The sequence below is a fragment of the Thunnus albacares genome, chromosome 20, assembly GCF_914725855.1.
Source record: "Thunnus albacares chromosome 20, fThuAlb1.1, whole genome shotgun sequence".
In the NCBI taxonomy this organism is placed as follows: domain Eukaryota; kingdom Metazoa; phylum Chordata; class Actinopteri; order Scombriformes; family Scombridae; genus Thunnus; species Thunnus albacares.
In genome coordinates, this window is record NC_058125.1 from 1,533,867 (window position 1) to 1,558,529 (window position 24,663).

At 38.8% G+C, this 24,663-nt stretch overlaps 2 protein-coding genes and 1 long non-coding RNA gene across 4 annotated transcripts; 2 read left to right on the plus strand and 1 right to left on the minus strand.

The window, feature by feature from the left end:
* Positions 1-789: 789 nt before the first annotated feature.
* Positions 790-9,002, plus strand: dcxr (dicarbonyl/L-xylulose reductase). Its single transcript, XM_044338702.1, has 9 exons — positions 790-993; positions 1,202-1,278; positions 3,437-3,534; positions 4,982-5,136; positions 5,278-5,320; positions 5,463-5,562; positions 6,354-6,418; positions 6,892-7,009; positions 8,792-9,002. Exons 2-9 carry the CDS (start codon positions 1,227-1,229, stop codon positions 8,893-8,895), a joined length of 735 nt encoding a protein of 244 aa, XP_044194637.1. The 5' UTR covers positions 790-993; positions 1,202-1,226; the 3' UTR covers positions 8,896-9,002.
* Positions 9,003-10,998: 1,996 nt separating this feature from the next.
* rac3b (Rac family small GTPase 3b) lies at positions 10,999-23,670 on the minus strand. 2 transcript variants are annotated; one of them, XM_044338235.1, is made up of 6 exons: positions 23,433-23,670; positions 20,316-20,387; positions 17,611-17,728; positions 16,408-16,470; positions 15,670-15,829; positions 10,999-13,709 (listed from the first exon to the last, which is right to left on the minus strand). In XM_044338235.1, exons 1-6 carry the CDS (start codon positions 23,465-23,467, stop codon positions 13,579-13,581), a joined length of 579 nt encoding a protein of 192 aa, XP_044194170.1. In that variant the 5' UTR covers positions 23,468-23,670; the 3' UTR covers positions 10,999-13,578. The 2 variants fall into 2 exon arrangements, with proteins under 2 accessions (XP_044194170.1, XP_044194171.1); XM_044338236.1 differs by having other exon boundaries at positions 13,649-13,709; positions 15,660-15,829; positions 23,433-23,574.
* Positions 14,090-20,587, plus strand: LOC122971531. Its single transcript, XR_006399499.1, has 3 exons — positions 14,090-14,312; positions 15,874-15,878; positions 20,576-20,587. It is a non-coding gene; the product is annotated as an uncharacterized LOC122971531 (long non-coding RNA).
* Positions 23,671-24,663: the final 993 nt, after the last annotated feature.

The window sequence follows — 24,663 nt, forward strand, 5'->3', positions numbered from 1 at the left end:
GTTTTGAACAAAGTTGGCTGCATTGCAAGACTTTGTATTGACTGGGACTGGGGGGTTAAAATAATTTAGCAGGATAAGGTTGTCCTCTCCCTTATCTCATCCAAGCATCATGATTGGATTTCCAACTGGGCAAAGTGGGCAACGGCCCCCTCCTGTCCCCCAGGAGTCCTGAAAGACCCAGCATCATGCTTACATGTTACATATTATATATATGAATTAACATGATGATTTGTGTTATCAAATTCAAAGAGGCAGTATTCCACCATAGAGATACCATAGGCCTACACAATGGACAGAGAGAGTGGGAATGATAGGGAGTTAACAAGAGGCCCAGCACCACTTTTTTTTTTTTTTTTTTTTTTTTTTACATAGGATGCATTATGAATACTTACTTTCCACTGCAGAAATAGTTCAAATGAAAACAGTGAGGTTTGTGGATTATCCATAGCAACTGTTTCTAGACAAATGAAGACAATTAAGTTGTTGTGATTTTTTTTTTTTTAGCTCCAAGTTATAATGCTAAGTTATTGCTCCCATACGAGTCAGAGTGCAGGCTCAGATCTTGAGCGGGCTCTTGCAGCCTGGGCCCATCAGCTCTGGAACTCCCTGCATGAGGGTTTTATTTTCACCATGTATTATCTGAATTATTACTTTTCATTTTATTTGCCCCAATGCACTCTGGTTCAACCATACAAAGCACTTTGTAACTTTGTTTGGAAAAGTGCGGTATAAATATATATTTTTTAACATTATGTGCATGGAGAGGAGTGAGTGAGAAAATGTTTTATTGCCATTTGGATCGGCTGTTCATAGACTGACAGCTGTTCACGTTAAATCGTGTCTGTTCACGGTGACTGTGCAGAACTGACCTGGAAGAAAAACATCTTTTGACCATTAACTTAGTGTAACGTTAATCTTTGAGCCCAGCGGAACCCGGACACGCCGCTTCCTGCAGCCTGCTGCCCGGACTGACGCTGTCTGCTGCTCTGCTGGGTGATCACTTCCACCATCTTCTTTATATCCATTAATCAAGTTATCAATAATAATATGAATGCATGGATATGTTTGGAAGATCTAGGCGAGCGATCAGAAAGTTGTTTATGTTTCATTTACCTCGACCAGACCTTCAAAAAGACTTGAACGAGTCACATGATCGATCGCTTCACTTCAGTGAACTAACTAAACTCGCATGTCTCCGCAGCTGATCTCACTGGACCTCACCGACCATGGAGATCTCATTTTCAGGCAAACGAGCTCTGGTTACCGGAGCAGGAAAAGGTAAAAACACTGAGCACAAATACACACAGAGACGTTTTCAGTAGAACAGTGACACCATCAGGCTGCTTATGAAAGCCCTACAGGACCAGCACAGGCTGCGGGCATTAGGGTTCATCCTGATAATACGAACTAAATTTCCCCACACCTAACCCCTAAGAAAATTTTGAATAATCGCCAAAAAAAAGTCATTTTAATATTCAAGTTGTAGTAGTTTTTCATATTTTATTTTAAAATGTAACTGTACAAATACAGTATATATTCTGTTATTTTTATCTCCTAATATGAGTTGAGTTTAGCTTTGACTCCTGCTGCCAGGTGAAACATAGAACACACACAGAGACTTGAACATATAGAATGCATAAAACATAGTAATGCATAACCATTTAGATCTTAGACCCCCTACATCAGCTGACATAAAATACAATGTATATAAAGAATAGCATATAATAAACCCAGAGTCAACGAACAATAATTATATGTGGAGGGGCTCCTGATAATCCATGTTGTTTTTCTAATTGCAGACCAATTTTTACCATGTTCCTTCAAAATACTTGAAAACATTTGTATATAACATTAATATGGTTTTGTGGACACAGTAACTGTATGGTTAAAAAATATATTTGAAACACAGAACACTTTGTGAAGATATTGGGTTACCATTCTCACAAAAATGACAGTGTGGAGTGCCTCAGGGGTCCATTCTTGGGCCACTATTATTCCACATTATATTAATGATTTAACAAATGTGTCCAACAGAGTCATTGATTAAAGATGTCAGCTCTGGTTTATATATTTATGCAGAATGTTAAACAAGCTATCTCTTAATATTATAAAATCAAATTTCCTTATTTTCAGTGGCAAAAAAATAAAATATACTGTAAAAATTCATCTAAGATCTCACTTGAGAGTAATGATGTGCCTCAAGTGAAAAAACTAAATTCCTCGGAATAATAATTGAGGAGAACTTGGGCTGGAGAGAACACATCGATTATGTCAGTAAAAAAGTAACCAAATCTATTCATATAATTAGGAAGTTAAGTTATTTTGTAGACAAACAATAATTTATCCTTACTTTTCATACTGTGATATAATTTGGACAAGTACATTTCCCACAAGTCTTCAGAGTCTTTCTTATACAAAAATACTACATGCCCAAATCTTTGCTCCCCATCAGCTCCTTTTTTGCAAGAAACTCAGTTTCTCATTTTAATAAACATTTTCCAAACATGTACTGTTATATATGAGATACAATTAAAAACAAACAAAATCAAAAAGGAGGGAAATATTCTAGATCATTTCAGGTTAACTCTCAGATTCACTCTGACTCAACTCAATCATCTAATCTTCATCTTCACAAACATCTGACAAGCAGAGGTCAGTTCTCAATCAGATACAGGGGTCCATATTTATGGAACTGTTCTTGGTTTAAAATGTCTTTGTCCCCACAGTCCTTAGAGCATACTTAAAAAAAGGCTTTAATTTTGGTTTTATTATCCCATTTGTTTTAAATTTCTATTATAAATAGGGATCGAAACTTATTTTTAATATGAATGTTTTTCTTTTATATGTATGTACGTATTTTATTTAGATTGAAGTAGTCAATAAGCCTGCTGGGCTTTTTTCCTCTTGCTGCACATTGACTTTTTTTCTTGTTGTTTGTGTGTATTGGTTTAATTTTTACATGTGTAAATAAATAAATTCAAATAAAGTCAGAATAGAATTATTTGATCAATAACTAAGTAAACAAGATTATGAATCCAACCAGACATTTGATGTCAAGTTTCAATACTTGATAGTTTTTAATGCTCAGTGGTACAGTCACATTTTGGTGGGTAAATAAGTTGTGACACAACCCTAATCATGATTTAATTCAAAATGTGGTGATTGAAATAGAAACGAAACAATTGTATAACCTGTTACAATGTCCTTAATCATCCAGAACTTATTATTGAACAACAAAATCCAGTATACCCCCAAACTAAGATCAGGTCCAACACAGTGAGAAAATGGAATAAAAAAAGCTTTGTTCCTGGAACGCAGTGTGGCAAACTGTGAGACGTGTGGAATGTGTGTGTGAGTGTGTGTGTCAGCTCTGGTGTCACAGCAGCAGCTCCACTCTGTAATAAGTCTTTGTGTTTATGGATGTTTTGTGTGTCAGGGATCGGCAGGGCCACAGCTCTGGCTCTGGCACGCTGCGGGGCAAAGGTCACGGCGGTCACACGCACACAGGCCGACCTGAACACTCTGGTGCAGGAGGTACACAAACACACACACACACACATACACACACACACACCCCATCACCCATCTGAGGGGTCCGTATACCTGACCTCTGACCCCTCCCACACCCTCCTCTGTTTTATCTGTCATTCCATCTCTCCACTCATTATCATCTGAGGTGTCAACTTTACTCTCCACCCCACTGCCATGCTCATATTCTTCTTCTATTGTTGTCTCTCCTCATCCTCCTCTTCATCTTCAGCAGTGGACGAGGAGGTACGAGTAGCTCCGCTTTGGCTGATTGACTTAGTGTCTGCTGTAGTTATCGTATGATATACAAACATTATCTTACTGTGACTGCCACATCCATGTCATGTCAAGACAGTTATATTATCACAGAGTTGGTTGTGTGCATTAACAATATAACACTATATCTATTTAACTTAGCTTTCATTACCCTGAACAGACTTTATCTGATGTGCGGCGTTCACATTTATGTTGTTTCCAGGCACTTCAGTATTATAAGGTGCCAAGTCAGACATGTCAGAGCGTCCAAGTCATAATTATGACTCGGATGTTGACCTGAATGCTATTTACAGGTCAGAAACTTGTGATTATGGTATCTCCCATACGACATGAATGCAGGAAGCAACTTTGCTCCTTAAATACAAAGCAAGAGTTTTGCAACTATTGTTTTATTTGTAAATAATAAGGCAATGTATAAATAATTTCAACAAAATATAAAAATTTGACTGTAGTTGTTTTTAAAAGAATAAAGGGCATGTGCAAAAAAAAGAAAAGATGAATTAAAATATTTTTATGAAATTATCTTAAAAAGAAAAGAAGGAAAGATTATTATTATTATTATTAGTAGTAGTAGTAGTAGTAGTATATAAAAAGCATGTTAAGTTGAGTAAATAATAAATGAGACATTTAACAAATAATGAATGTAAAGGATACATACAGTAAACCATTCACCTTCTCTCTTATGAACTTGCTCTGTTGCAGTTTTACAGAGAAAATTATTATTTCAATAGCAAAAAAACAAAACAAATCCTAAATGATGTCAATTCAATGATTGTATCAGTTAAAGAGATTTCAGTACAAAGGTTTTAAATATCTGAACACTCGCTGGTTTTACTCAGTTATATGAATTTGTTACTACATGTGAGGCAATTTAGTGATTAAATCACAATATGTCCCAATTCCCTCCTAATTACTAATAGTAATATATTCTATATACATTATTCTTATTTTTAACATAGATTTGTGAGTCATTAATACAAGAAAACAGGAAAAGTAGCATTTTGTATTAAGGAAATGATTCTGTTTGACCACATATGTGAGTAGAATGGATCAATACTGGTTGTCTATCAAAGCCTTTAATCCAAACTAATTGCAATTAGATGTTTTTCCCTTTTCCTCCATCATCTCCTTCTCCTTGTATTATCTCCACCGATGTGGTTTTGGCGTCCCCTCACAGTGTCCCTCCATCACCCCGGTGTGTGTGGACCTGGCAGACTGGGGGGCCACAGAGGCATCCCTGCAGGATGTTGGCCCCATTGATCTGCTGGTGAATAACGCTGCCTATGCCAACCTGCAGCCATTTCTGGAGGTCACATCCGACCAGTTTGACAGGTAAGACAAATATGAGATATACACATGACCCCCTTAGGACAATATACTGTTTCATTATTTGGCAAGCTGTCTTCACTGAGGTCTGAGAAAGGATGAAACAAATCTCAAACAACTATGTCCTGAAGTGTCTTTCATCTCCAGGTCATTCAATGTGAATGTGAAAGCTGTGCTGCATGTTTCCCAGGTAAAATAAGCGCTCCCTAAAAGACAAACCCATATCACTACACCTGCACTTTCTCTTTGATAACACCAGTAGTTTAAATTCAAATGTCTCCTCAGTCAAACTGCTTCTGTTGAAACACACAAAGCTCTTTCTCTGTGGTCAGATAGTGGCAGGTGGTATGAAGGCCAGAGGATCAGGAGGCTCCATCGTCAACGTGTCCAGCCAGGCGTCGCAGTGTGCCCTCAGAGACCACACTGTGTACTGTGAGTAACAGAGGAACAGCTGCGTGCCAACATTCACTTGCTCCACTTTCTAGTGTTATCTGGAAATTTCAATTGTATCTCACAATCCTTATCAGTGAATGCAGTTTGTGCCTCTGTTTAGAGATAGTTTCTGGATGTGAATCTCCTCCTTGAGCTTTCTCTGGTCATCCATTGACTCCTGTGCAATGACCTTTGACCTCTTCCAGTGGATGCTGTGATTAGTTTTGGTTTGGTGTTCACAAACAGCTGATGTCTGTTTCTGCTGTTCATTCAGTCTCTTGGCCAAGGTCCTTGCTTTTTTTACCGACTGTTACATGTGATGCCAAAACCCATTCCAGTCTTCCTCTTCTTGTTATCAAAGGACGGGTTCACAATTTTTCAAATTAAGATGTGTACCAGTGTACTCTGATAACTCCCTCATGCCTGCAGTCTTAACAGGCACTTGGACACTGTTGTCAGCTTCCAGAAATGCATCACATTAGTAGTTATTATGATATTATTACTATATAAGTGTGGGTTTCAGGACAGACACGTAGTATTTCTGCCTTCACTGAAGTTCCATACTTTGGTCACGTGACGTCAGCCAACACCTTCACTCACACATGAAGACAGTGAGATATGCTAAGATTATTCTGTCAAACTACTATTCACAAGGTCTAGAGGGAACTTTCACACCTGAGAAAAGTTTAATCCAGTGCTTGGATAAAAAACAGCTGAGTGACAGGAAGTAGAAACTAATTTTTGTTGATCCTGTCCTTCTGTCTGTGTGTCTGTGTCTTCATCTTCTTTAGGTGCCACTAAAGCAGCACTGGACATGCTGACTAAAGTCATGGCTCTAGAGCTGGGACCCCATCAGGTCAGACAGAGTGGGAACTTCCCTTGATAATTAGGCTCCTTAGATACGATGGGTTTATATTTACAAGTTTATATTCAAAGGTCACAGGTTCTATATTTGGTGTTTTTTGCCTGATTGGGTTAGAAAAATGACTAACCAGTAGACTTACAGTTATACTATATGATCACGTCCAGACACATTTCTTAAAGTCGCCCTCCACTCAGAAATGTGTTTTGCTTTTACAGTAGTTTTTGGTATCTTACTGCGCAGAATATGTGCAGAGTTTGTTTTCACATTCATCTGCAGGAGGAGGAAAGTTTCTCTGTGCTCACCTTAAATCTGAGCCTAAGACACGGGTGTAAGTGCGTGATTTGTGACATCACAACTAGTTTGGAGCCAATCACGGTCCAGTATTATGTCCAACTTACACAAGTGTGATGTGGGAACTTGAAGCCTCCTCATTGTTTTAACTTCCAGTGTTGTGTTCTGGTCAGATTCGTGTGAACAGTGTGAACCCCACAGTGGTGATGACTGAGATGGGCCGCCTGGGCTGGAGCGACCCTGAAAAAGCCAAGAGCATGACGTCCCGCATCCCCCTGGGCCACTTTGCAGGTCAGATACAGCAGGTTTTCTATACATGCTTTACTATCTACTTCATTGTCAAGATTGTGGTCACATGGGACAAATACATACATACATTCAATACATACAGTGAAATGTATTTTAGATTGTTATGTAGAACTATGTTTGTGTACAGCTTGAAGAAATAGTTTGACATTTTGGGAAATATGTGTATTCACTTTCTTACTGAGAGTAAATATGCAGCTACAGCTAGCTGCTGGTTAGCTTAGCTTAGCAGAAAGACAGAAAACAGGGGAAACAGCTAGCCTGGCTTTGTCCAAAGTCAACAAAATCAACCTACCAACATCTCTCAGTAATAAACACAATATATGTTGTTAGTTTAATCTGTGTAAAAACAAGTTGTGGATTTATGGGTGCCATGTGCCTAACAATTTCTTGGCTGGGAGCAGTGATTCCTTAAAGTCTTGTCATCTCAGTGAGGTTGCCAGGTTTGGTTCCATTGTGCTTGTACAGAGACCAGAACCAAAACCTGTGCTCACTGACCTATCTGGCAGCTCGCCCTAAGTATGATGCTGCACTGTTGCTGCACAGAAATACTGGATGGTGGATAAACTGTTGATTGTCAGGAAATAGTTTCAGCACTTAACCCCTGCTAAAAGCACCATACGTAATTTTTAAATTTGTTTGTATACAGATTTAAAAAATGAGATACAACATATTAATCAGTGAGCTTTAGAGGTGTTGGCAGGTGTATTTTTGAGATTTGGACAGAGCTTGGCTAGCCGTTTCCCTCTGCTTCCAGTCTTTATGCTAAGCTAGGCTAACCTGACTCCAGCACTGCAGTTTTTCTTAAAACCTTCATTTATTCAGGGATGTTTCTCTTAGAGCAATACTCTCTTTTTCAGGAATGCACTGATCACATTCTCTCAGTTACACATTCATACCTGTAAGCAGCCCAGTACAACCACAGTCTGATCTGCCGGCCACTGAGCAGCTCAACTTGAGTAGTTAGTGTCAGTGTGGTAATGAGGGAGGTGCAAGCCCTGCTTCTTCACTTTTTCCACCCAGATTTATCCTGCCAGTCTGGGGAATTGAATCGGCAGCCCTCTGTTCAAAAGCTAGCTTCTCTAACCCATAGGCCACCGCTGCCTTTACTTAAAACTTACTTAAAACACAGACATGAGATTGATATCCATCTTCTTGTCTCATTTTCATAATGAAAGCAAACTCTTGAACTACTTCTTGAAATCAAGGTTGTCCTCTTTCTAAAGGGACCTTTAGGGTGAGCTCATTGCTCTGCCTCCTCAGAGAGTTCATACCAAGGTGCTGAAAAGGAGGCCGATGGTTGATTCAGATTCAGGAATGTGGATTCCATCGTGGTTATGGAACAATGGACCAGCTGTTCACCCTTGCCTGCCTCTCCAGTCTACATGTTTTGTGGACTTGGTTGGGTCTGGTTATGTCCTCTTTTCAGAGCTGTGTCCTCTCTGTACTGACGTCTAGCATGTCATTGTTACACTCCACCAAACCTTGCCATCAATTATGTTCATGGTTTTTTATCGGCAGACATTATCTCAAAGCAAGGTCAGAAAGTCAAGTCAAATCTAAATCTAATCTTTTTACCAGCATTGGTATAAAGTAAATGTCAGTTTAGTTCTTGTGCACTTTCAGCTCTTTGGATTTGGAAAGCAAAGTCTCATCTCCAGGGCTGCAATCATGCACTGTATACACACACACATTTTCAAAAGTTGCTAACCTAAGTGTTAACTGATATCCCTGTGTCTGTGTGTGTGTGTGTGTGTGTGTGTGTAGAGGTGGAGGATGTGGTGAACAGTATTTTATTCCTGCTGAGTGATAAGAGCAACATGACGAATGGAGTCAGTCTGCCAGTGGACGGAGGCTTCCTGGCCTGCTAACCAACACGACTGAACCTCAGCATGCTGCCCATTTGTTCTTCTGTCTCATGACCTCACTGTTATTCACACAGAGGTCAATTTACGAAATAAACACACCTACTGCACAATTGCCTTGTAGCTTTCTTGTGTTATTTGTATGTAATATTGGAGTATGTCATGGTGAAATGTATCTCCACTTTTCTTTGCCACTTATTTAAAAACATTTTCAGCAGTATGTCAGTAAACGTTACACAGGGCTTCATATATTTGCAGATGATGTTAGAGACAATCTGTGTAATGATGATACAGAGGTTAATTTTAGATGATATGCACTGCTGCTTGTGAATGATACAATGGTAATGTCTGACACTCCAGCAGAGTTACTATCAGCCTGAGGTGCCGTGATTTATAATTGCTAGATGTGGTACGTAACTGTTAATACTGTTGTTTCTTGTGGAAAAGTAAGACAATTCCAGAATTTAATTTAGGTTTAACTGAACTGGAGTTTGTGTCTGACAACAAAATATGTCAGTAGGACAATGTTTGAATAGCTGATGGCACTAGTTCTTCTGTGTGGAAGTGAGGTATGGGGCTCTCAGAATCATGACCAAATCAAAATGTTTCATAAACAATGTTTTTAAAGTTTGCTGCAGGTAAACAGCAAACTGCATTAAATATGGTGCATCTGGGAGGTATAAGTTAAATAGAATTGTAAAAATGATTAATTTTGGATACTTTTAAACGGTGATGTCAAAATAAAAGATCTTTAATTATTTTATTTCATTATTTGATTTGATTAAATTTAAATATTCAATGTAGTTATTTTATTAATTTAATGTAATTGTTCGATTTAATTATTTAATTGTATTTTAATTTATTTAAATTATTTTATTTCAATTAATTTCATTTGAATTGAATATTATTTAATTAAATCACAAGTTCATGTAATTTAAGCTTAATTTATTATTTAATCTAGTTTTTATATTGTATTCAATTTTAATGAATGACATTTTACTTAATTTGTTCCTTGCACCTCAGTATAATGATTAATGTTTTATTTCACATTCACTCATTCGGACCTGTCACCTGTCAACACAGACACAATGATTAAGTTGAAACATGATGTCATTCATAGCAACAGGGTCAACCCAGCCCTTCTCTTAGCATGGGAACTCTTCCAGCTCTCAGCAGCTCTTACCAGGGAACTGTTAGCTGGGAACTTTTAGTGCCATTTAGGAGGACTAAGATAAGATCCGTCTGATCCTATGTTGTCTGGATGGAGAAACATCAGTGAAAATGCCCTGTTTGTTTTCATAAATAAAATAAAGGCTTCATAAATCTGAAAGTGGGTTAAGACTTTAATACGAGTTCTTACACTTGATACAAATATATGTGGTGCAAAAATGAAGAATGTCATCTCATTGATATTTCTCTTAACTTCACCTATAACTATTATATTTTCTGGATTAACTGATTAAATCTTTATAAAATGTTAGGAAAAAGTGTAAAAGTTGTACAATTTCCTAAAGTCTCAGGTGATGTCTTCAAATTGCTTGAGTTATCTAAATAACCATCTAAAACCCAAAGATATTCAGCTCACCATCACACAAGATGAAGAAAGGCAGCAAATCGTTTCATTGGAGAAGTTGGAACCAGAGAATGTTTGGTCATTTTGTTGGAAAAATGACTTCAATGATAAATGATTAAAATAGGTACCAATTAATCTCCTTCTGATTGACTAATCATTAAATTTACCATTTAATCATTAAATTGACTAATTATCTCTTCTGTAAAGAACAAATCTGTCTAAATTAGGCCATAATCTATCAATTATAAGATGAGATATTAACATGATATTTCCAAAAACCATGACAAGCATCATCAGTTAGGCCAAGTTTTTCCTTCCGGCACTGTTAAATGTGAAACACTAAAAACAACAAAGACCATTTTCTCCTTTATTGAATTGTATTTGCCCAGAGTTTGATTTCATTACTGGGCATTAAGTGTCACTGTCCATTTATGTCTTTGTATGTCCATATCTTCATGTGGTTGTTGTGGAACAAAGAGGAAGAAAAGGCTGTGAAGTATAGTATAGTGAAGAATAAACCATGACAGAAAGCAGAGTAGCTTACATATACATTTGTATTTAGTATACAAAAAATTGAAATATTTCACCACACAGACATGTGAAGTAATAAAAAATAAGACAAACAGTTGGAACAAGTATACAAGTCATCTTACATTACATACGTACATGGCCAATGCATTTCATCATACAACCTCTCCTAAGAATTACAGTGGGTCAAATAACCAGAGAACTTCCATGCAATAGTAGATTAGAATTTTTTGCTGCATTTCTCAGCTACATTTCGACACCTTAGCTAGGCAGGACCACACGACATTATTCAACCACACAGTTTGCTATGCCAACCAAAGACAGCGTGACAGAGTGGACTGCAGTGCTGCGTCTCGCCACACGAGGGAGACAGACACACTGCAGTCCTGCAACCATACAGAAATGCATTTCATAAAGGTGCAATCTGCACTGTTTGTCACAACAGACAAACTCCACAAAGATTGGCCCCTTTATTGTACACTGTTAGCAACACTTCTAACTTCAACATGAGTGACTATAATCCCTTTAGTTTGAGTTGTTTTAGAGTTTTAAGAGCTAAATATTAAGGTACATGTAGATAGATATTCATAACGCATTCCTTTTCTAAGGATTATTCTGTACATCACTAGATGTCATTTATCTTTCTTAATGTCAACAGATTGTTGAAAAGTCTTGTGTATTACTACAGTACAATATGAAATAGTACCAAAAACTTGACACTAAAAAACTTGGCTTAAAACAATACTGTCTTTTATGCACTACCCCAAACTGTCAAACAACGCTGTCTCAGCGATACCAGCACGTGCTCATCCACACACACACACACACACACACACACACACACACATACACCAGCATTCATATACACACCTGTGACACACACACACACACACACACACACGAACAGAGACAAGATCTAAACAATGGGATAAATTAAGACAGAATATTTTAAGACCCATGCAAGCTCCTCCATCCTCAGAGGCAGGACTCAGGCAGCAAGGTTGTACAGCCCCCATGTTTGGCATGCTCATCTGTCACATGTTCACAGTTAGATGAAGTTACCCAAAGACACTTGACTAACATCAGATGTGTGACTACAGTAAATCAACAAAGAACATATCCATGTTGGAGGAAAACACTAAAAGTAAAACGATTTCTGGTGATTTGACAAATTAATTTTAACTCAAGCTCCACTTACTAGCTTTTCCTGTAGCTTTCACCCGAGTCATTTGAGTTCAAAGTTATCACTGTTGACTGATTTCAACACTATGTTTAGTCTCTGCCATATAATTCTATAATCATTTAAAGGAAATGTCTAACTGATTATTACTTGGTTTGTATATTCATTGTTTCGGCCATCGTTATTGGTACTAAGAACATTGTACTCACCAAATCAAATGTTGAGATGTTGAGAGCAGTCTATCTGACAGTTTATCCAGATGATCTAAACCACTGTGAAAGTTAGCACACCTGAAATGTTGCTAATAATCCCTCATTGCACAACAAAACTGTACAGGAACAGAAGTTTCATGTTGCATGCCAGAGCATGCATGTGCTCTGGAAATATCTAATGACAGTAAATTAAATTGAAAAGTTGCTTCATCAGGAAATGCTTCAAGCTCAGGTAATAAAGCCACCTTAAGGCTCTTATTTCAGTTGATATTGTCAGGTCCAGATTAACCTGCTAGCAGGCCCTGGGCCCCAGGGCAACAAGTGAGCTGTGGGCCCCTATTGAACCCCCTTACTCCCCAACTTAAACTGGTTTGAGTTGTTTAAATACAAATGTATTTAAGAATAGACATAATAGCAACAGAAATATAACAGGTAGTAATACTAGTTTTTAACACAGGGCCCTTTTCCATTATATTCCAGTACAGACTTATAACATTGCTCCTGTTTGTTTCACTGTCAGACTTGTTTGTTAAAATATTTTGCCACTTTCTAAGATCTCAGAAATTTATGTGGTGAATACAATTTTGTTATTACTGATAGGAATGATGGCCAAAGACTCTAATAAAGTAGAATTTCCAACATATTGCTCTCTTTTCTAATGGAAGGGCTACATTATTTCATCCTCAATTTGTGAAATTTTTTGTGAGTTCAGACAGTAGTGGTTTTACTGTCACTTCAGACAGATGTCAGTGTGACATTTTGTTTCAACATACTGATCTTAGATCAGAAGCTGAGGGTAACTTCAGACCTGAAGGCATTTTCACAGTTCACTTTCTAGCTAGTCAACACTGCATTAATTCAAGCAAGCATGGCTGAGAAAGAAGGGATGTTGCTGTATGAAGACAAGTAATAGAAACCTTTGTCAGCCCTCATGGCAACTTGATGTGTTTCTATGAGTACAAAGTAGGTGGACAGTCAATGTATTTCACAGAGAACCTATGAACCTATTTAGTAATGGTAAAAAAATCAGATTAAATATTGGCCTTGTTACCAATATCACTTTGAAAAAACATCAATATAAAGAAAGCAATCTCAGCAGTGCACACTCACTCTCGCTAGTTTTCTCTCATCCTCTCAGAGAAGTAGTGGTTGTTGTTCATGGTGATGTAGTGTAGTGTTTCAGCAGTGTTTCCTCCTCAGAACATGGTGCACCTTTTCCCCCTCTTCTTCACGGGCGGAGGGCAGAGCACGGCTCGGATGGCCTCGTCAAACACTGTCTTCAGGCCTCGCTGGGTCAGCGCAGAGCACTCCAGGTACTTCACAGCCCCTGAGAACCAGGAGGAGGGCATATTTCTCAGTGATATTGCTTGTCGTGCTCAAGTACAGCAATGGCTATGGAAGGCTAAAGACAGTTAATATCAACAGATATGACCTCAATCACAGAGCCTCAGTATGCTTCAAACAAAGTGCTTGTTGGATCCTTTATCTGCATGTGAAACCTCCTCTCCCTAAAACTGTTCTAATGCCAGAATTGGAGGAGGTGCATCCAACAATTTTTGTAACTTTCCAAATTTGATGATCTGAAAAGCAAATAATCTAAATCTAATTAAGGCAGTGATTAGCCTGGTGTGCTAGTGAGAGACTCTAACTATTTCCTGACAAACAATAATATATCCATCCACCCATAACTACCTGTGCAATGTTTCCATCTGTAGTTTCCAGACACAGTCATGAGCACAGGTCTTGGTTTTTGGTTTCTCTGTACAGACACAATAGCACCAAACTATAGACTGGATATAAAGATGGACATAGCGAGGTGTGATGTCACTCGTTGGTTTCACTGGAGCTGGTTTGAAGCTCAGAGTTGCAGCTTCTGGTTGGTGCCATATTTTCCGTTTGGAGCCAGGAGCTTCAAAATAAGGAGTGTGGAGTGTTGTCTTTCACGCTCTAGAAACACACCCAAGCTAATGCTAGCTTACTGGGAACCCCGAACACTGCACACCATTAATTACGTTAAATACTTTAGCTAAACTGTGCTAACAGGACAGGTATCATAATCAAGTTACATTAAACTTAATGAAATATTACGACAATAGTCCAACTCAGTGTCTGATGGCTCAGTCTACATGTTAATTAGTGAGCTTTAGAGCTGTTGGCTGACTTTTTTCACTTTTGACACAGCCAGGCTAGCTGTTTCCCTCTGCTTGAAGTCTTATTGCTAAGGTAGGCTAACCACCTCCTATCATCTCATGCCCATAAAGAAAGCAAATAAATGCGTTTCTGTTACTTTATGTATTTTTCTGAGGACATATTCTGCACATTTCCAGGTCTATACTTATCTATCTATCTATCCATCCATCCATCCATCCACTCATTTAACTCATACTGACCCTTTATGCAGCCCCTCAGTTCAGCCTCTCTCTGAAACAGGTTTAACTCCTGTCTCTTTAAGGCCCCTCCCCCAATAAACCTATTCTGTTCTGATTGGGCCACTTGGGAGACTACGTCAAACCATGAAAGAATATAGTAGTAGGATTTCACTACTTTTTCATGTTCTTTACTCAAAATGTCAACTTCTCAAATACATCCGTACATGTTAAAGCTGAAATCTGATCTGAAATTTGAGTGGACAACGCAAACAAAAACCTTAGCAATAACCATAGCAACCAAGGCGATGGAATGGACACCATTTCTGGAAATGTATGACGAGCCGACCTCATCTCATCAGCAAGGTCGAAAAAAACGCTGCAAACAAAGCGTTCAGAGCAGGTTGAAGCCCTAACTTTTGACTTCCAGGGAGCATTTCTACATATGTTTACCTCAGGTTTTGGACCTTTGACCATGTTTAGCATAGATATCCAACAACAGAGCAGGATATAAGTAACAGAAAACCACAAAAAGCAGAATATGCCCCCCTTTAAGTCAAACTTCTTTATTTTTTATTTATTTTATGTTCAAGTGTTATATATATATGTACATATATATAATTCATTTGTAATTGACTCATTGCCTTTTCTCTTTACTGGGTGTGGTTCCTTGATGAAACTTGACTCAAATGTGAACACAGCATATATCTGGCAACCTAACAGTATGTAAGGGTTAATATTGGCTTCCTGATACATCTTGTTTGACCTGATTTGACCTGATTTGCAATAAAAACTTGCTCCTTATATTTGATCTCACTGACTGCAGTGCTGATCACTCTTCATTTGTAGCAAAAGGGTAATAAATAATTAAATCTTCAGAGACAACATATCCAGTTGTGCACGTGGCACACACAGCCTCACCAATCTCTCTTGCCATGGCCAGGCCCTGCGGGTAGGTGATGGGGGAGAGCTTCTTGTCTCGCAGCCTCTCGATGGTGTCCTTGTCATCTCGCAGATCCAGCTTGGTGCCCACAAGAATGATGGGTGTGTTTGGGCAATGGTGTCTCACCTCAGGGTACCACTAAGGCACCGCACACACATCCCATATGCATATACAAAGGATAGAGTCAGTGAGAGAAGAGAAAGAGAACAGTTAGCTGGATACACACGCTGAGCATCGGGTGGTGCCTTTCCACGACGAAAGGAAATAGAAAAAGTTGTTTGTAATAGATCTGTCTGAATGGAAGCATAACTGTATGAACACAAAACATCCTCAGGCAAAGCAACCTCCAATCACATCACATCACATGATGAGAGAATCCCGTCAGACGAGAAGCATACAGACTCTACAGAGAGAGAGTGGACCTTCAGGAAAGTCTGATTTCATCTGAGAGTGTCTCATGATGCTCAGCAGATGAAACCACAGCAGGCCATCACGCTCACTCTGCAGAGTGTTTGGACTCATTCAGACCTCGCCTTACAACCCTTCTCTGTACTTCATCCCATAAGGGAATCAGTTCAAATCCAGAGGGTTCTAAGCCAAGGTCTGGACAGTTGGAGCAACGGTGTGATAAAACCAGGTGGAGCCAAAGATGTGCCTCCTTGTGGTCAGACTCGGCGTGGTGGGGACAAAGGGACGGGGTCAGTCAGAGTACTGACCTTAGCTCGGACGTTCTCAAAGGAGGCCGGACTGACCAGGGAGAAGCATATCAAGAACACATCCTGGGAGAGAACCAGAGACATGGCTAGTTGAGAGCAACATCTGTGTGTGTGTGTGTGTGTGTGTGTGTGTGTGTGTGTGTGTGTGTGTGTGTGTGTGTGTGTGTGTGTGTGTTTATGTGTGTGTGTAACCACAAAAATGATTCTTCTTAATTTTAAATTGACACTTAAAGTCCTTTTTTTTAAAAAAAAAAAAGTGTGCTGTCCTCAAAGGAATTCTTGGTCAACTATTCAGTGACTTATTGACTAGTTAATTTACTATAACTAACAATTGTTTGTTATTACTATATGCCAATTATGATGTTATAACTTTTCTTTGTTTCACATCACATCACTTTGTATATCACTATTATATCACTGAACTTTCACGTAGATATGATAAATGGAGAAATGTGTGTGTTTCAGAGTTAGAAGGATTCATGTATTTTAGCATGAGAGAGTTATATTCCCTATTTTATGCAAAGTAACCAATCTCATTTGGTAATTTAGTTTAATGTTACAGGAATAATGTTATAATATGAAACATACTGTGTTCTTTTATACTTTTCATGATACTTATCTAAATCTGCCTAGTTTATTACTTACAATCTGTGCTGATATCGGTTGATTGAGGTATATCGAGGTCATAGTTTGAGTGTGGGATATGAAAACTATAACACTTAATACTATTATTAAAAAATTTCATGTGTCAGGTCAGATACTGTATGTCAGCAGTATTCCATATTACATCCTTTACTCTTCAGGTCACACATTAGCAAGCTAGTATTGTCAGTTGCTTTAGTCAGTAACCAACACTTCCATCTGGCAGTTAGTTGGTGTAAAGATTTGGTAAAAATCAGTCAGTCCATAGGAGCTAGTTTGTGGTGTGCAACCCATTTAAATTTAGGGATTTAGTGATTACATTATAACTAGTTTGAATTTACGATCAGTTGGTGCAAGATGCTCAAAATTGAAAGTTTCAACCCACAGAGACCCATGCAGAAGCCACTTTAAACCATCTGTGAGTTGATCTACTCCTAAAAAGTTGTATACCAATATCTTTAGAGGCTTTAGAGAGAGTTGTGTGTGTGTGTGTGTGTGTGTGTGTGTGTGTGTGTGTGTGTGTGTGTGTGTGTGTGGCTGGGGGAAGAGGTTTTTGAATACCGTCTGTGGGTAAGACAGTGGTCTGAGCCTATCGTAGTCCTCCTGTCCTGCAGTATCCCAAAGGCCCAGATTCACTGGTTTCCCATCCACCATCACATTGGCGGAGTAGTTGTCAAAGCTGCAGGGAGGTGGATACTTCACTTAGTGAAATGCAAGTAAATGTACAGCAAGTGAATTGTCTTAATTCCCTACTAAAGTGCACTTTGTAGACCTATAGAAAGCCCAAGTGAAACCAGAACCGGTTCCTGTGTCAGAGGTAAGAAAAAATCAAAATCACATTGACATCTGTAATAATGTGAATGATTAAATCCAGCCTTAGAACACAACCTTATTCAACAGTATATTGTCTTAGTTTTGGGAAATTACTGTATTTTGCAACTTGGGTCTCATCAACATTTTGGCCATTCTAACCGTGGCCATGATGCTAACTTTGGACTCACCATCTCATTGTAGAGATGGTGGCTAGCTGCATATGTATGTGTCATGCTAGTGAAAATTCATGGTAGTTTTTATACGCTAATAGAAAATTATTGTTAATCAATCTTTACCTTTGTTTAAATCATGATCGGTTCTAATTATTATCTCCTACATCAAGTGCAGCAGAAGATATTCATCTATTGATCTTCAGATATGGATAGTAAGAAAACCTGACTTTTCCAGAAACACAGACGAAAGAAACGCTTTACAGGAAACCGCATTGAGTTACAGAAGCTAGTCTGGAGCTGATGTCAGGACTTTAGCTCTTCTTGACCTTGCTGACACAAATTCAGGGTTTACATCGAAGTAAGTTAAAATTCTTAATCAATTACAAGTTACTCATTGATTACTTGGATTATTCAGCCAGCTACTGAAAATTTTGACATAGAAATATCAACTTCCGGCTCCTATTTTAAAGGAACACTCCCACCTTTAGGGAAACACTCTTGGTTGCACTCATTTTTTTTTACCCCTGTGCCTACACACAGATAGTTCTGAGATGTGTTGTGTCTAGCTCAGCACAAAGACTGGAAGCACAGGGAAACTGCTAGCCTAGCACCATTTACTCTTAATCATGTGTCCCCTAATTAATATTATTGCCAACCATTATGTTTTTTCTATAACTAACTGTATCACTTTGTCTTTCTCTAGGCAACTTTTAAGAGTCAGATACAGCCTTAAATATGTACACACCTGGTGGTAATCAACAATCAGTGACATCATAACCAAGTCAAACGGTACATCTGAACCCCAAGGCTCAACTTTAAGTCTGTTAAGAATCATTGTTGTATTTCTCTCTCCTTTGTTTCCTGTGATTTCTTGACTTGTGCTGTCTAGTGGATGAATAAAATGTCTCAAAGATTGTTTCAAAATATATGTGAATAAACGTGGATGTATTTTTTTTCTAATGTTAATTTAATGAACTCCGGTTTACCTTTTGACTTGTCGATTGTGGCACTAATTGTAGATTGCCACCAGGTGGTGTATGTATACTTAGGTGTAGTCTAAATGTCATTGATACATTAAAATCATTGGAGCTTAGTGTGCGATCATTGTCTTTTCAAATATGAACATTTACATTTATGTCATTAAATATGTCATTGCCATGATCAGAAGCTGATTTTTGTTGGGCATTTACAGAACCAGACAACCCATGCTGATTCAAGAAACTAATGTCTACCTAGAAAAGTAGAAAAAAACATTCAAAAAAGAAAATTATCTGCAGTAACTAAAGGAGATTATTACAGAGGTGGGAGTGAGGAATATACTCAAGGTCCTCTATGACAGTATACAGTATGTCATTTTATATCACAGTATCAATATATGTTGATATATGTTTTTTCTGGAAAATCAGTAGAGAGCCTGTTCATATATAGTCTGACACGTATGAAATGCAATGATAACTAAGCCATCTCCATGACAACTCAGCAACCTCCATCTTCTGATGAAGACTGTAAAACATTGCTGAAAGCTCTGAAAAAAGCTAGAAGATGAACTAAACAGGAATGTCTGTTTTTAGTCAATCCAACAGATTAAATACCTGACAGGCAAAGGTACTTCATCACATCACTCAACCTTTACTTATACTCCAGAGAATCATTGAGGGAGAGCTGCATTTATAATGGTTTCCAGTCAAATTTCATAAACAAAGAAAAGGAAAACAGCAAGGAGATAAACCAACAGAGAGAAGGCAACACCACAATCAATTAATAAGAAGCCATTAACATGTGCTGATTAGGGAAGATAGATAGATTAAGATTATTAAAATAAAATTCAGTGATATAAAAAAAAAGCTATAAAAAAAAAACATTCAAAATTGATTAAAATAATTTAAAATGTAAAATAAAATACAGTAATGCAAAACAAGGTTTAAGATCAAGTTTCTAAAATGTCCAAAAGGTACGAGTGTATTGATTTGAAGAGGGGCTGTAATTTGTTCCAGGAATATATTAAATATATAATATATAAAATATTGTTATAATATATAAAAATCAAATATTGCCATAAAGCTCAGCCATAATGGATTTACACAAACACATTATTAAACTATTTAACTAAAGTAGTGTGGGATAAATATCTATGCATACCATCTCATCTCATATACTGTCATGTTGCCTAACCCTAAACACTAGTATGGTGCTTTAACATGAAACCACTGCTTATGTCAAATAACAGTGAGAGTGTGTGTGTGTGTGTGTGTGTGTGTGTGCAGTGTGTGGTTTACTCACACAGTGGGGATGTATTCACCGGGGAAGGCATTGGTGGTGTAGCTAATCAGCAGACAGGTCTTACCCACAGCCCTGAGGAACAGAGAGGGAGAACACACAACATATGAGTACAGATTTATAATACAGCTGCACACTCGTACATATGTAGTGAAACTACAGGGTAGGACTAGTAGGACTGTATGTACGAGTAGATGCATGACTGTACTGTATGTGTGAGTGTACAAGCAGGCAGCTACTCTCTTTCACTGAGTGCCACACAGACACTGGCCTACATTCATGTTGCCTGAGGGACACAGTAGCCCCCTATGATAACCCCCCCCCCCCATACACACACACACAAACACACACACAAACACACTTACATACACAAGCACAACCTACCTCTCTCTACATATAGTACACACAACCCCCCCTCCCCTCCCCTCCCCTCCCCTCCCCTTCTCTCCCCTCCCACACTGTACTATACAAGCCGCAGGATGCCACACAGATTGGTGGTGGCATGGATGGGTATTGGCTGTGTGCTCATGCATGAAGTAATGAGCAATTTTGTGTGCATGTCTCCATAGACACAGCAAATGGTGGTGACACACAGTGCCAATATGTGTGAGGGTGCCATGAGACTGATTTGAGGTCAGTGAGTTTACGTGGCTGCTGCGATGGAGAGCATGACAGACAGATTGGGGATGAGAAGGAGTTTAAAGCACAGGCCCTAATACTAACAGCTTCTATTAATCTGTTCAATTCTTACAGGGAAGAAGAAGACCACACATTATGGTAAAATCTATCATGAAAGCAAAGCTCTCATGATTTAGAATCATACTGCAACTATAACAAAGAAAAGATTAGAAAAAAGAGTGATCAGAAGCAGCGCAGCACAGGCCAGGATGTTGGGTCAAACTAAAATAATACTGGATCCTACATTTCCCATCATGCAATTCAGTGGTGAAACTTGTTTAAGTGTGTGTTCAGACTGAATACAAAGTGAATTATTCTAGATGGCACCATTGCTATATAAAATCAAATTCAACTCAATGAAGAAAACAGATGGGTGGTGTGACCTCAGACTAGGACGTGCACATGGTGCAAGTTGGAAACGTTACACCTTGAGTGAAAAATTCTCACAATCCTGAGGCTTTATGAATCTAGGCTAGAGGAGAAAGACGGGGGTCTGAAATAAAATAACAGGAAAAGGAGTTCCTTGTAAGTTCTCAGATCAGTCAGTCTGACTTCTCACAGTGTGTTCAGACAGAATGTGAAGAGAATTTTAAATGAGGCAAGATTGCATACAAAGTACACGGAAGTGGGTGAAAATAGATGTGAATTTACCCTGGATGGTGCAAACGGAGGGTTGAAAATGTTTCAACTTGTGTAAGGCTGCTGATTCATCTGCTGATTATTTTCTCAATCAATCGTTTTGTCTGTACGATGCCAGAAAATAGTGAATAATGCCTGTTATAACTTCTTAGAGCCCATGGTGATGATTTCAAACGTCTTGTTGTCTCTGATCAACAGTCAAAAACTTGAAAAATGACTAGAACAATTATTTGATTATCAAAATTGATTATCTGTGGATGAACTAATTGACTGCTCTAAACTTAGAGTAGTTGTCAGGGCTTTATAAATACATTACATGAAGGAAAGAAGACAAGAGGAAAAAGAGAGGGCTCTAAAGGAAAATATCAGGAATAACTGGAGTTCCTGGAAACGTGTGACGTGTAGTCAGGCTGAACGCTGACTGGACAATTGCATACAATATCAATGGAAATACGCAAGTGGGTGAAAATAGATGCAAATTCACCCTGCAGAGTGTAGACACATCCTTGTGAGTAGAAAATATTTCTACTTGAGCAAAAATATTAGCTCTTATCCTGGAGCACAAAACAGACTTGTTATACATTTGGTAAACAGGCTGTTTGGGGGGAATAAACACAGACTGCACACAGCTCAGCAGTCAGAATCATGCAAATATAGAGAGACAAACATTAATTTCTGTCTAACCACACCTTCACACAATCACACACACACACACACACACACACACACACACACACACACAGAGTCAGTGCATGACCTGCTAGCTACTTGGTGCTGATTTCTGCACAAGCTAACAGGGGGGAAATGAACACAGACTGCAAAAACACTCCACATGCAAAAATATGCTTTATGATCAGTCTGACCACACCTTTAGACCCAGCCTGCCTGGTAAACACCCACCTCTGTCAAACTCCACACCTCCAGTTTGTTATTGCAGCCTTTCTGTTAAAAACATGACTCCAAACACAAGCTGAGATAACCCTGATCACTTCACTGGGGTTATTTTTTCAGACATAAGAAAGCTTTGTGTTAAATCTAAGGAATAGCCCTTTAGGAGATGTACTACCTTTGAGAATCCAGAACAATGTCTTCCTGCACATATCATGTGTGATACAGGCTACAGCACCACTCTACTGTACTGTAGAGGAGGGTTAGTGTCAAAACCTGTTTTAAGACTTATGATATTAATCCCACATTTTTTTTAAAAAAATTTGAGGGATTCTGACAAAACAGCATTTTAAAATTACAATTCAATTGATATTTTTTTTTAATTTCTAGGCCTATCATATTGTTTCTACACATTGACATTTTTCCTGGCCTTAATCAACAACCGGCACTGATATTAAGATCTAGGCTCCATGTTGAATGAAATCTTTCAGAAAATGTCAGTACATGCAGTAAGAAACGCTCAGTGAGAACAGAATGAGGGCAGCGGGGCCTGTTTGCCACTGACAGGGCCACAAATTCCTTAGCGTGCATCAGCACTTCAGCCTGCCTCCAGTGGCCTACGAGGCGTGTAGGTGTTCCCGCATATCATCCAAAGGCTCTCCCCGCTCCTACAGCTACGATAAGCTGGAGGCCACGATGAGAACAAACCGAATGCAACCACAAAGCAGATGACTGAGGAAATCTGTCGAGCATCCGCGAGCGGAGCGCAGAAAACCAGGGCGACGACAGATCAGTGAGCCCCAGCCCCTTTTCCTACATAGCATCCTCCCATCCATCCATCCATCCGTGGACACATCACTGAATCACACACAGGAGAAAATCAGCCGGAGCTGCGGTCTGTAAGGATGCTCTTACCCGTCGCCCACCACCACACATTTGATCGCTTGCATTTGTACAGAAGCTGGAGGCTTTCGGGGAGCCGGCGCTGGTGGTTTAATAGATCCGACAGTGTGCGCTGAGGTCTCGGATGAGAGCAGCGGGCCAGTCCGCTCGGCGATGGAGCCGCAGTGAAAGGGGTCGATGACGAGCTGTGCCGAGCGAGTCCGGAAACTACCGAGTGTGTTTAAAGCGACAGAGAGCGGAACAGACGAGTCAGCAGCGGAAGAGAGAGAGGATTCACTTCTTCTACTTCTGTCTTTGCTTCAATCCTTTTACTGAGGACGTTGCTACCACTAGCCCTCTACACTACCATTACTATTACTGTAATTCCACCACTGAAAGAAAAGATCACGTTATGAAGCACAAAAATAAAAATGATGATGCTTAACCAATATTATGACATAATGCGTCAAAATCTCATAATTCTGATTTTATCAAGCTGCTGTGCTGCACAGATAAAACAGACTTCTTATTAATCTTTTATGTAAACCATCGTAACCCCTTTCAAATCTGAATGGAAAGTGTTCTCTCATTTTTCTGAGCCTCTTATTAATTTTCTCAGCTGAACTATTTTTTCTTTATTACATCAAAGGCTATTTATTGCTGCACTAACTGCTCTGAAACTGCATTCCTATTATTTTTGTCATTTTTACTGTTCTATTTTTTAAAATTTTTCTTCTTTGTATTTTTAAATATTTTCCTAATTAATGTATATGCCCTGTGTAAAGCTCTGTATTTATTTGAATGATGCAACACACATAAACTTGCCTTGCTGAACATTTATGGGGTGGCCTGAGTACGTAGCTTTAGCTTAACTGTACAAATGGCCACTTTAGAAGGTAGGCCTATGGTACCTCATTTGGTTTCTTCTTATTACTTATAGTATTTTCTATTGCAACAACTCTATTATTGAAAAGGGCATTACATCACTAGATGACTACCAAGTGGTCTATTTAGCATTCAAAGTGAACACTGCTTTGAGGGGACTTCAAAGGAAAAGGTTCACATCCACTGGAACTAGTGTGACGTCACTGTAATCATCAGCATTCAGAAACTTCAGTTTCTGGAAAGGAAGAGCATAGACAAAGGTTTCATTGGATTGAAATGCATGTGAACTATCTTGATAATGTACACTCTTTGGCTGTAATTTCAAGACCCAGTGACCTCATACATCCCCACCCCATCAGCACACCACACTGAATACTGT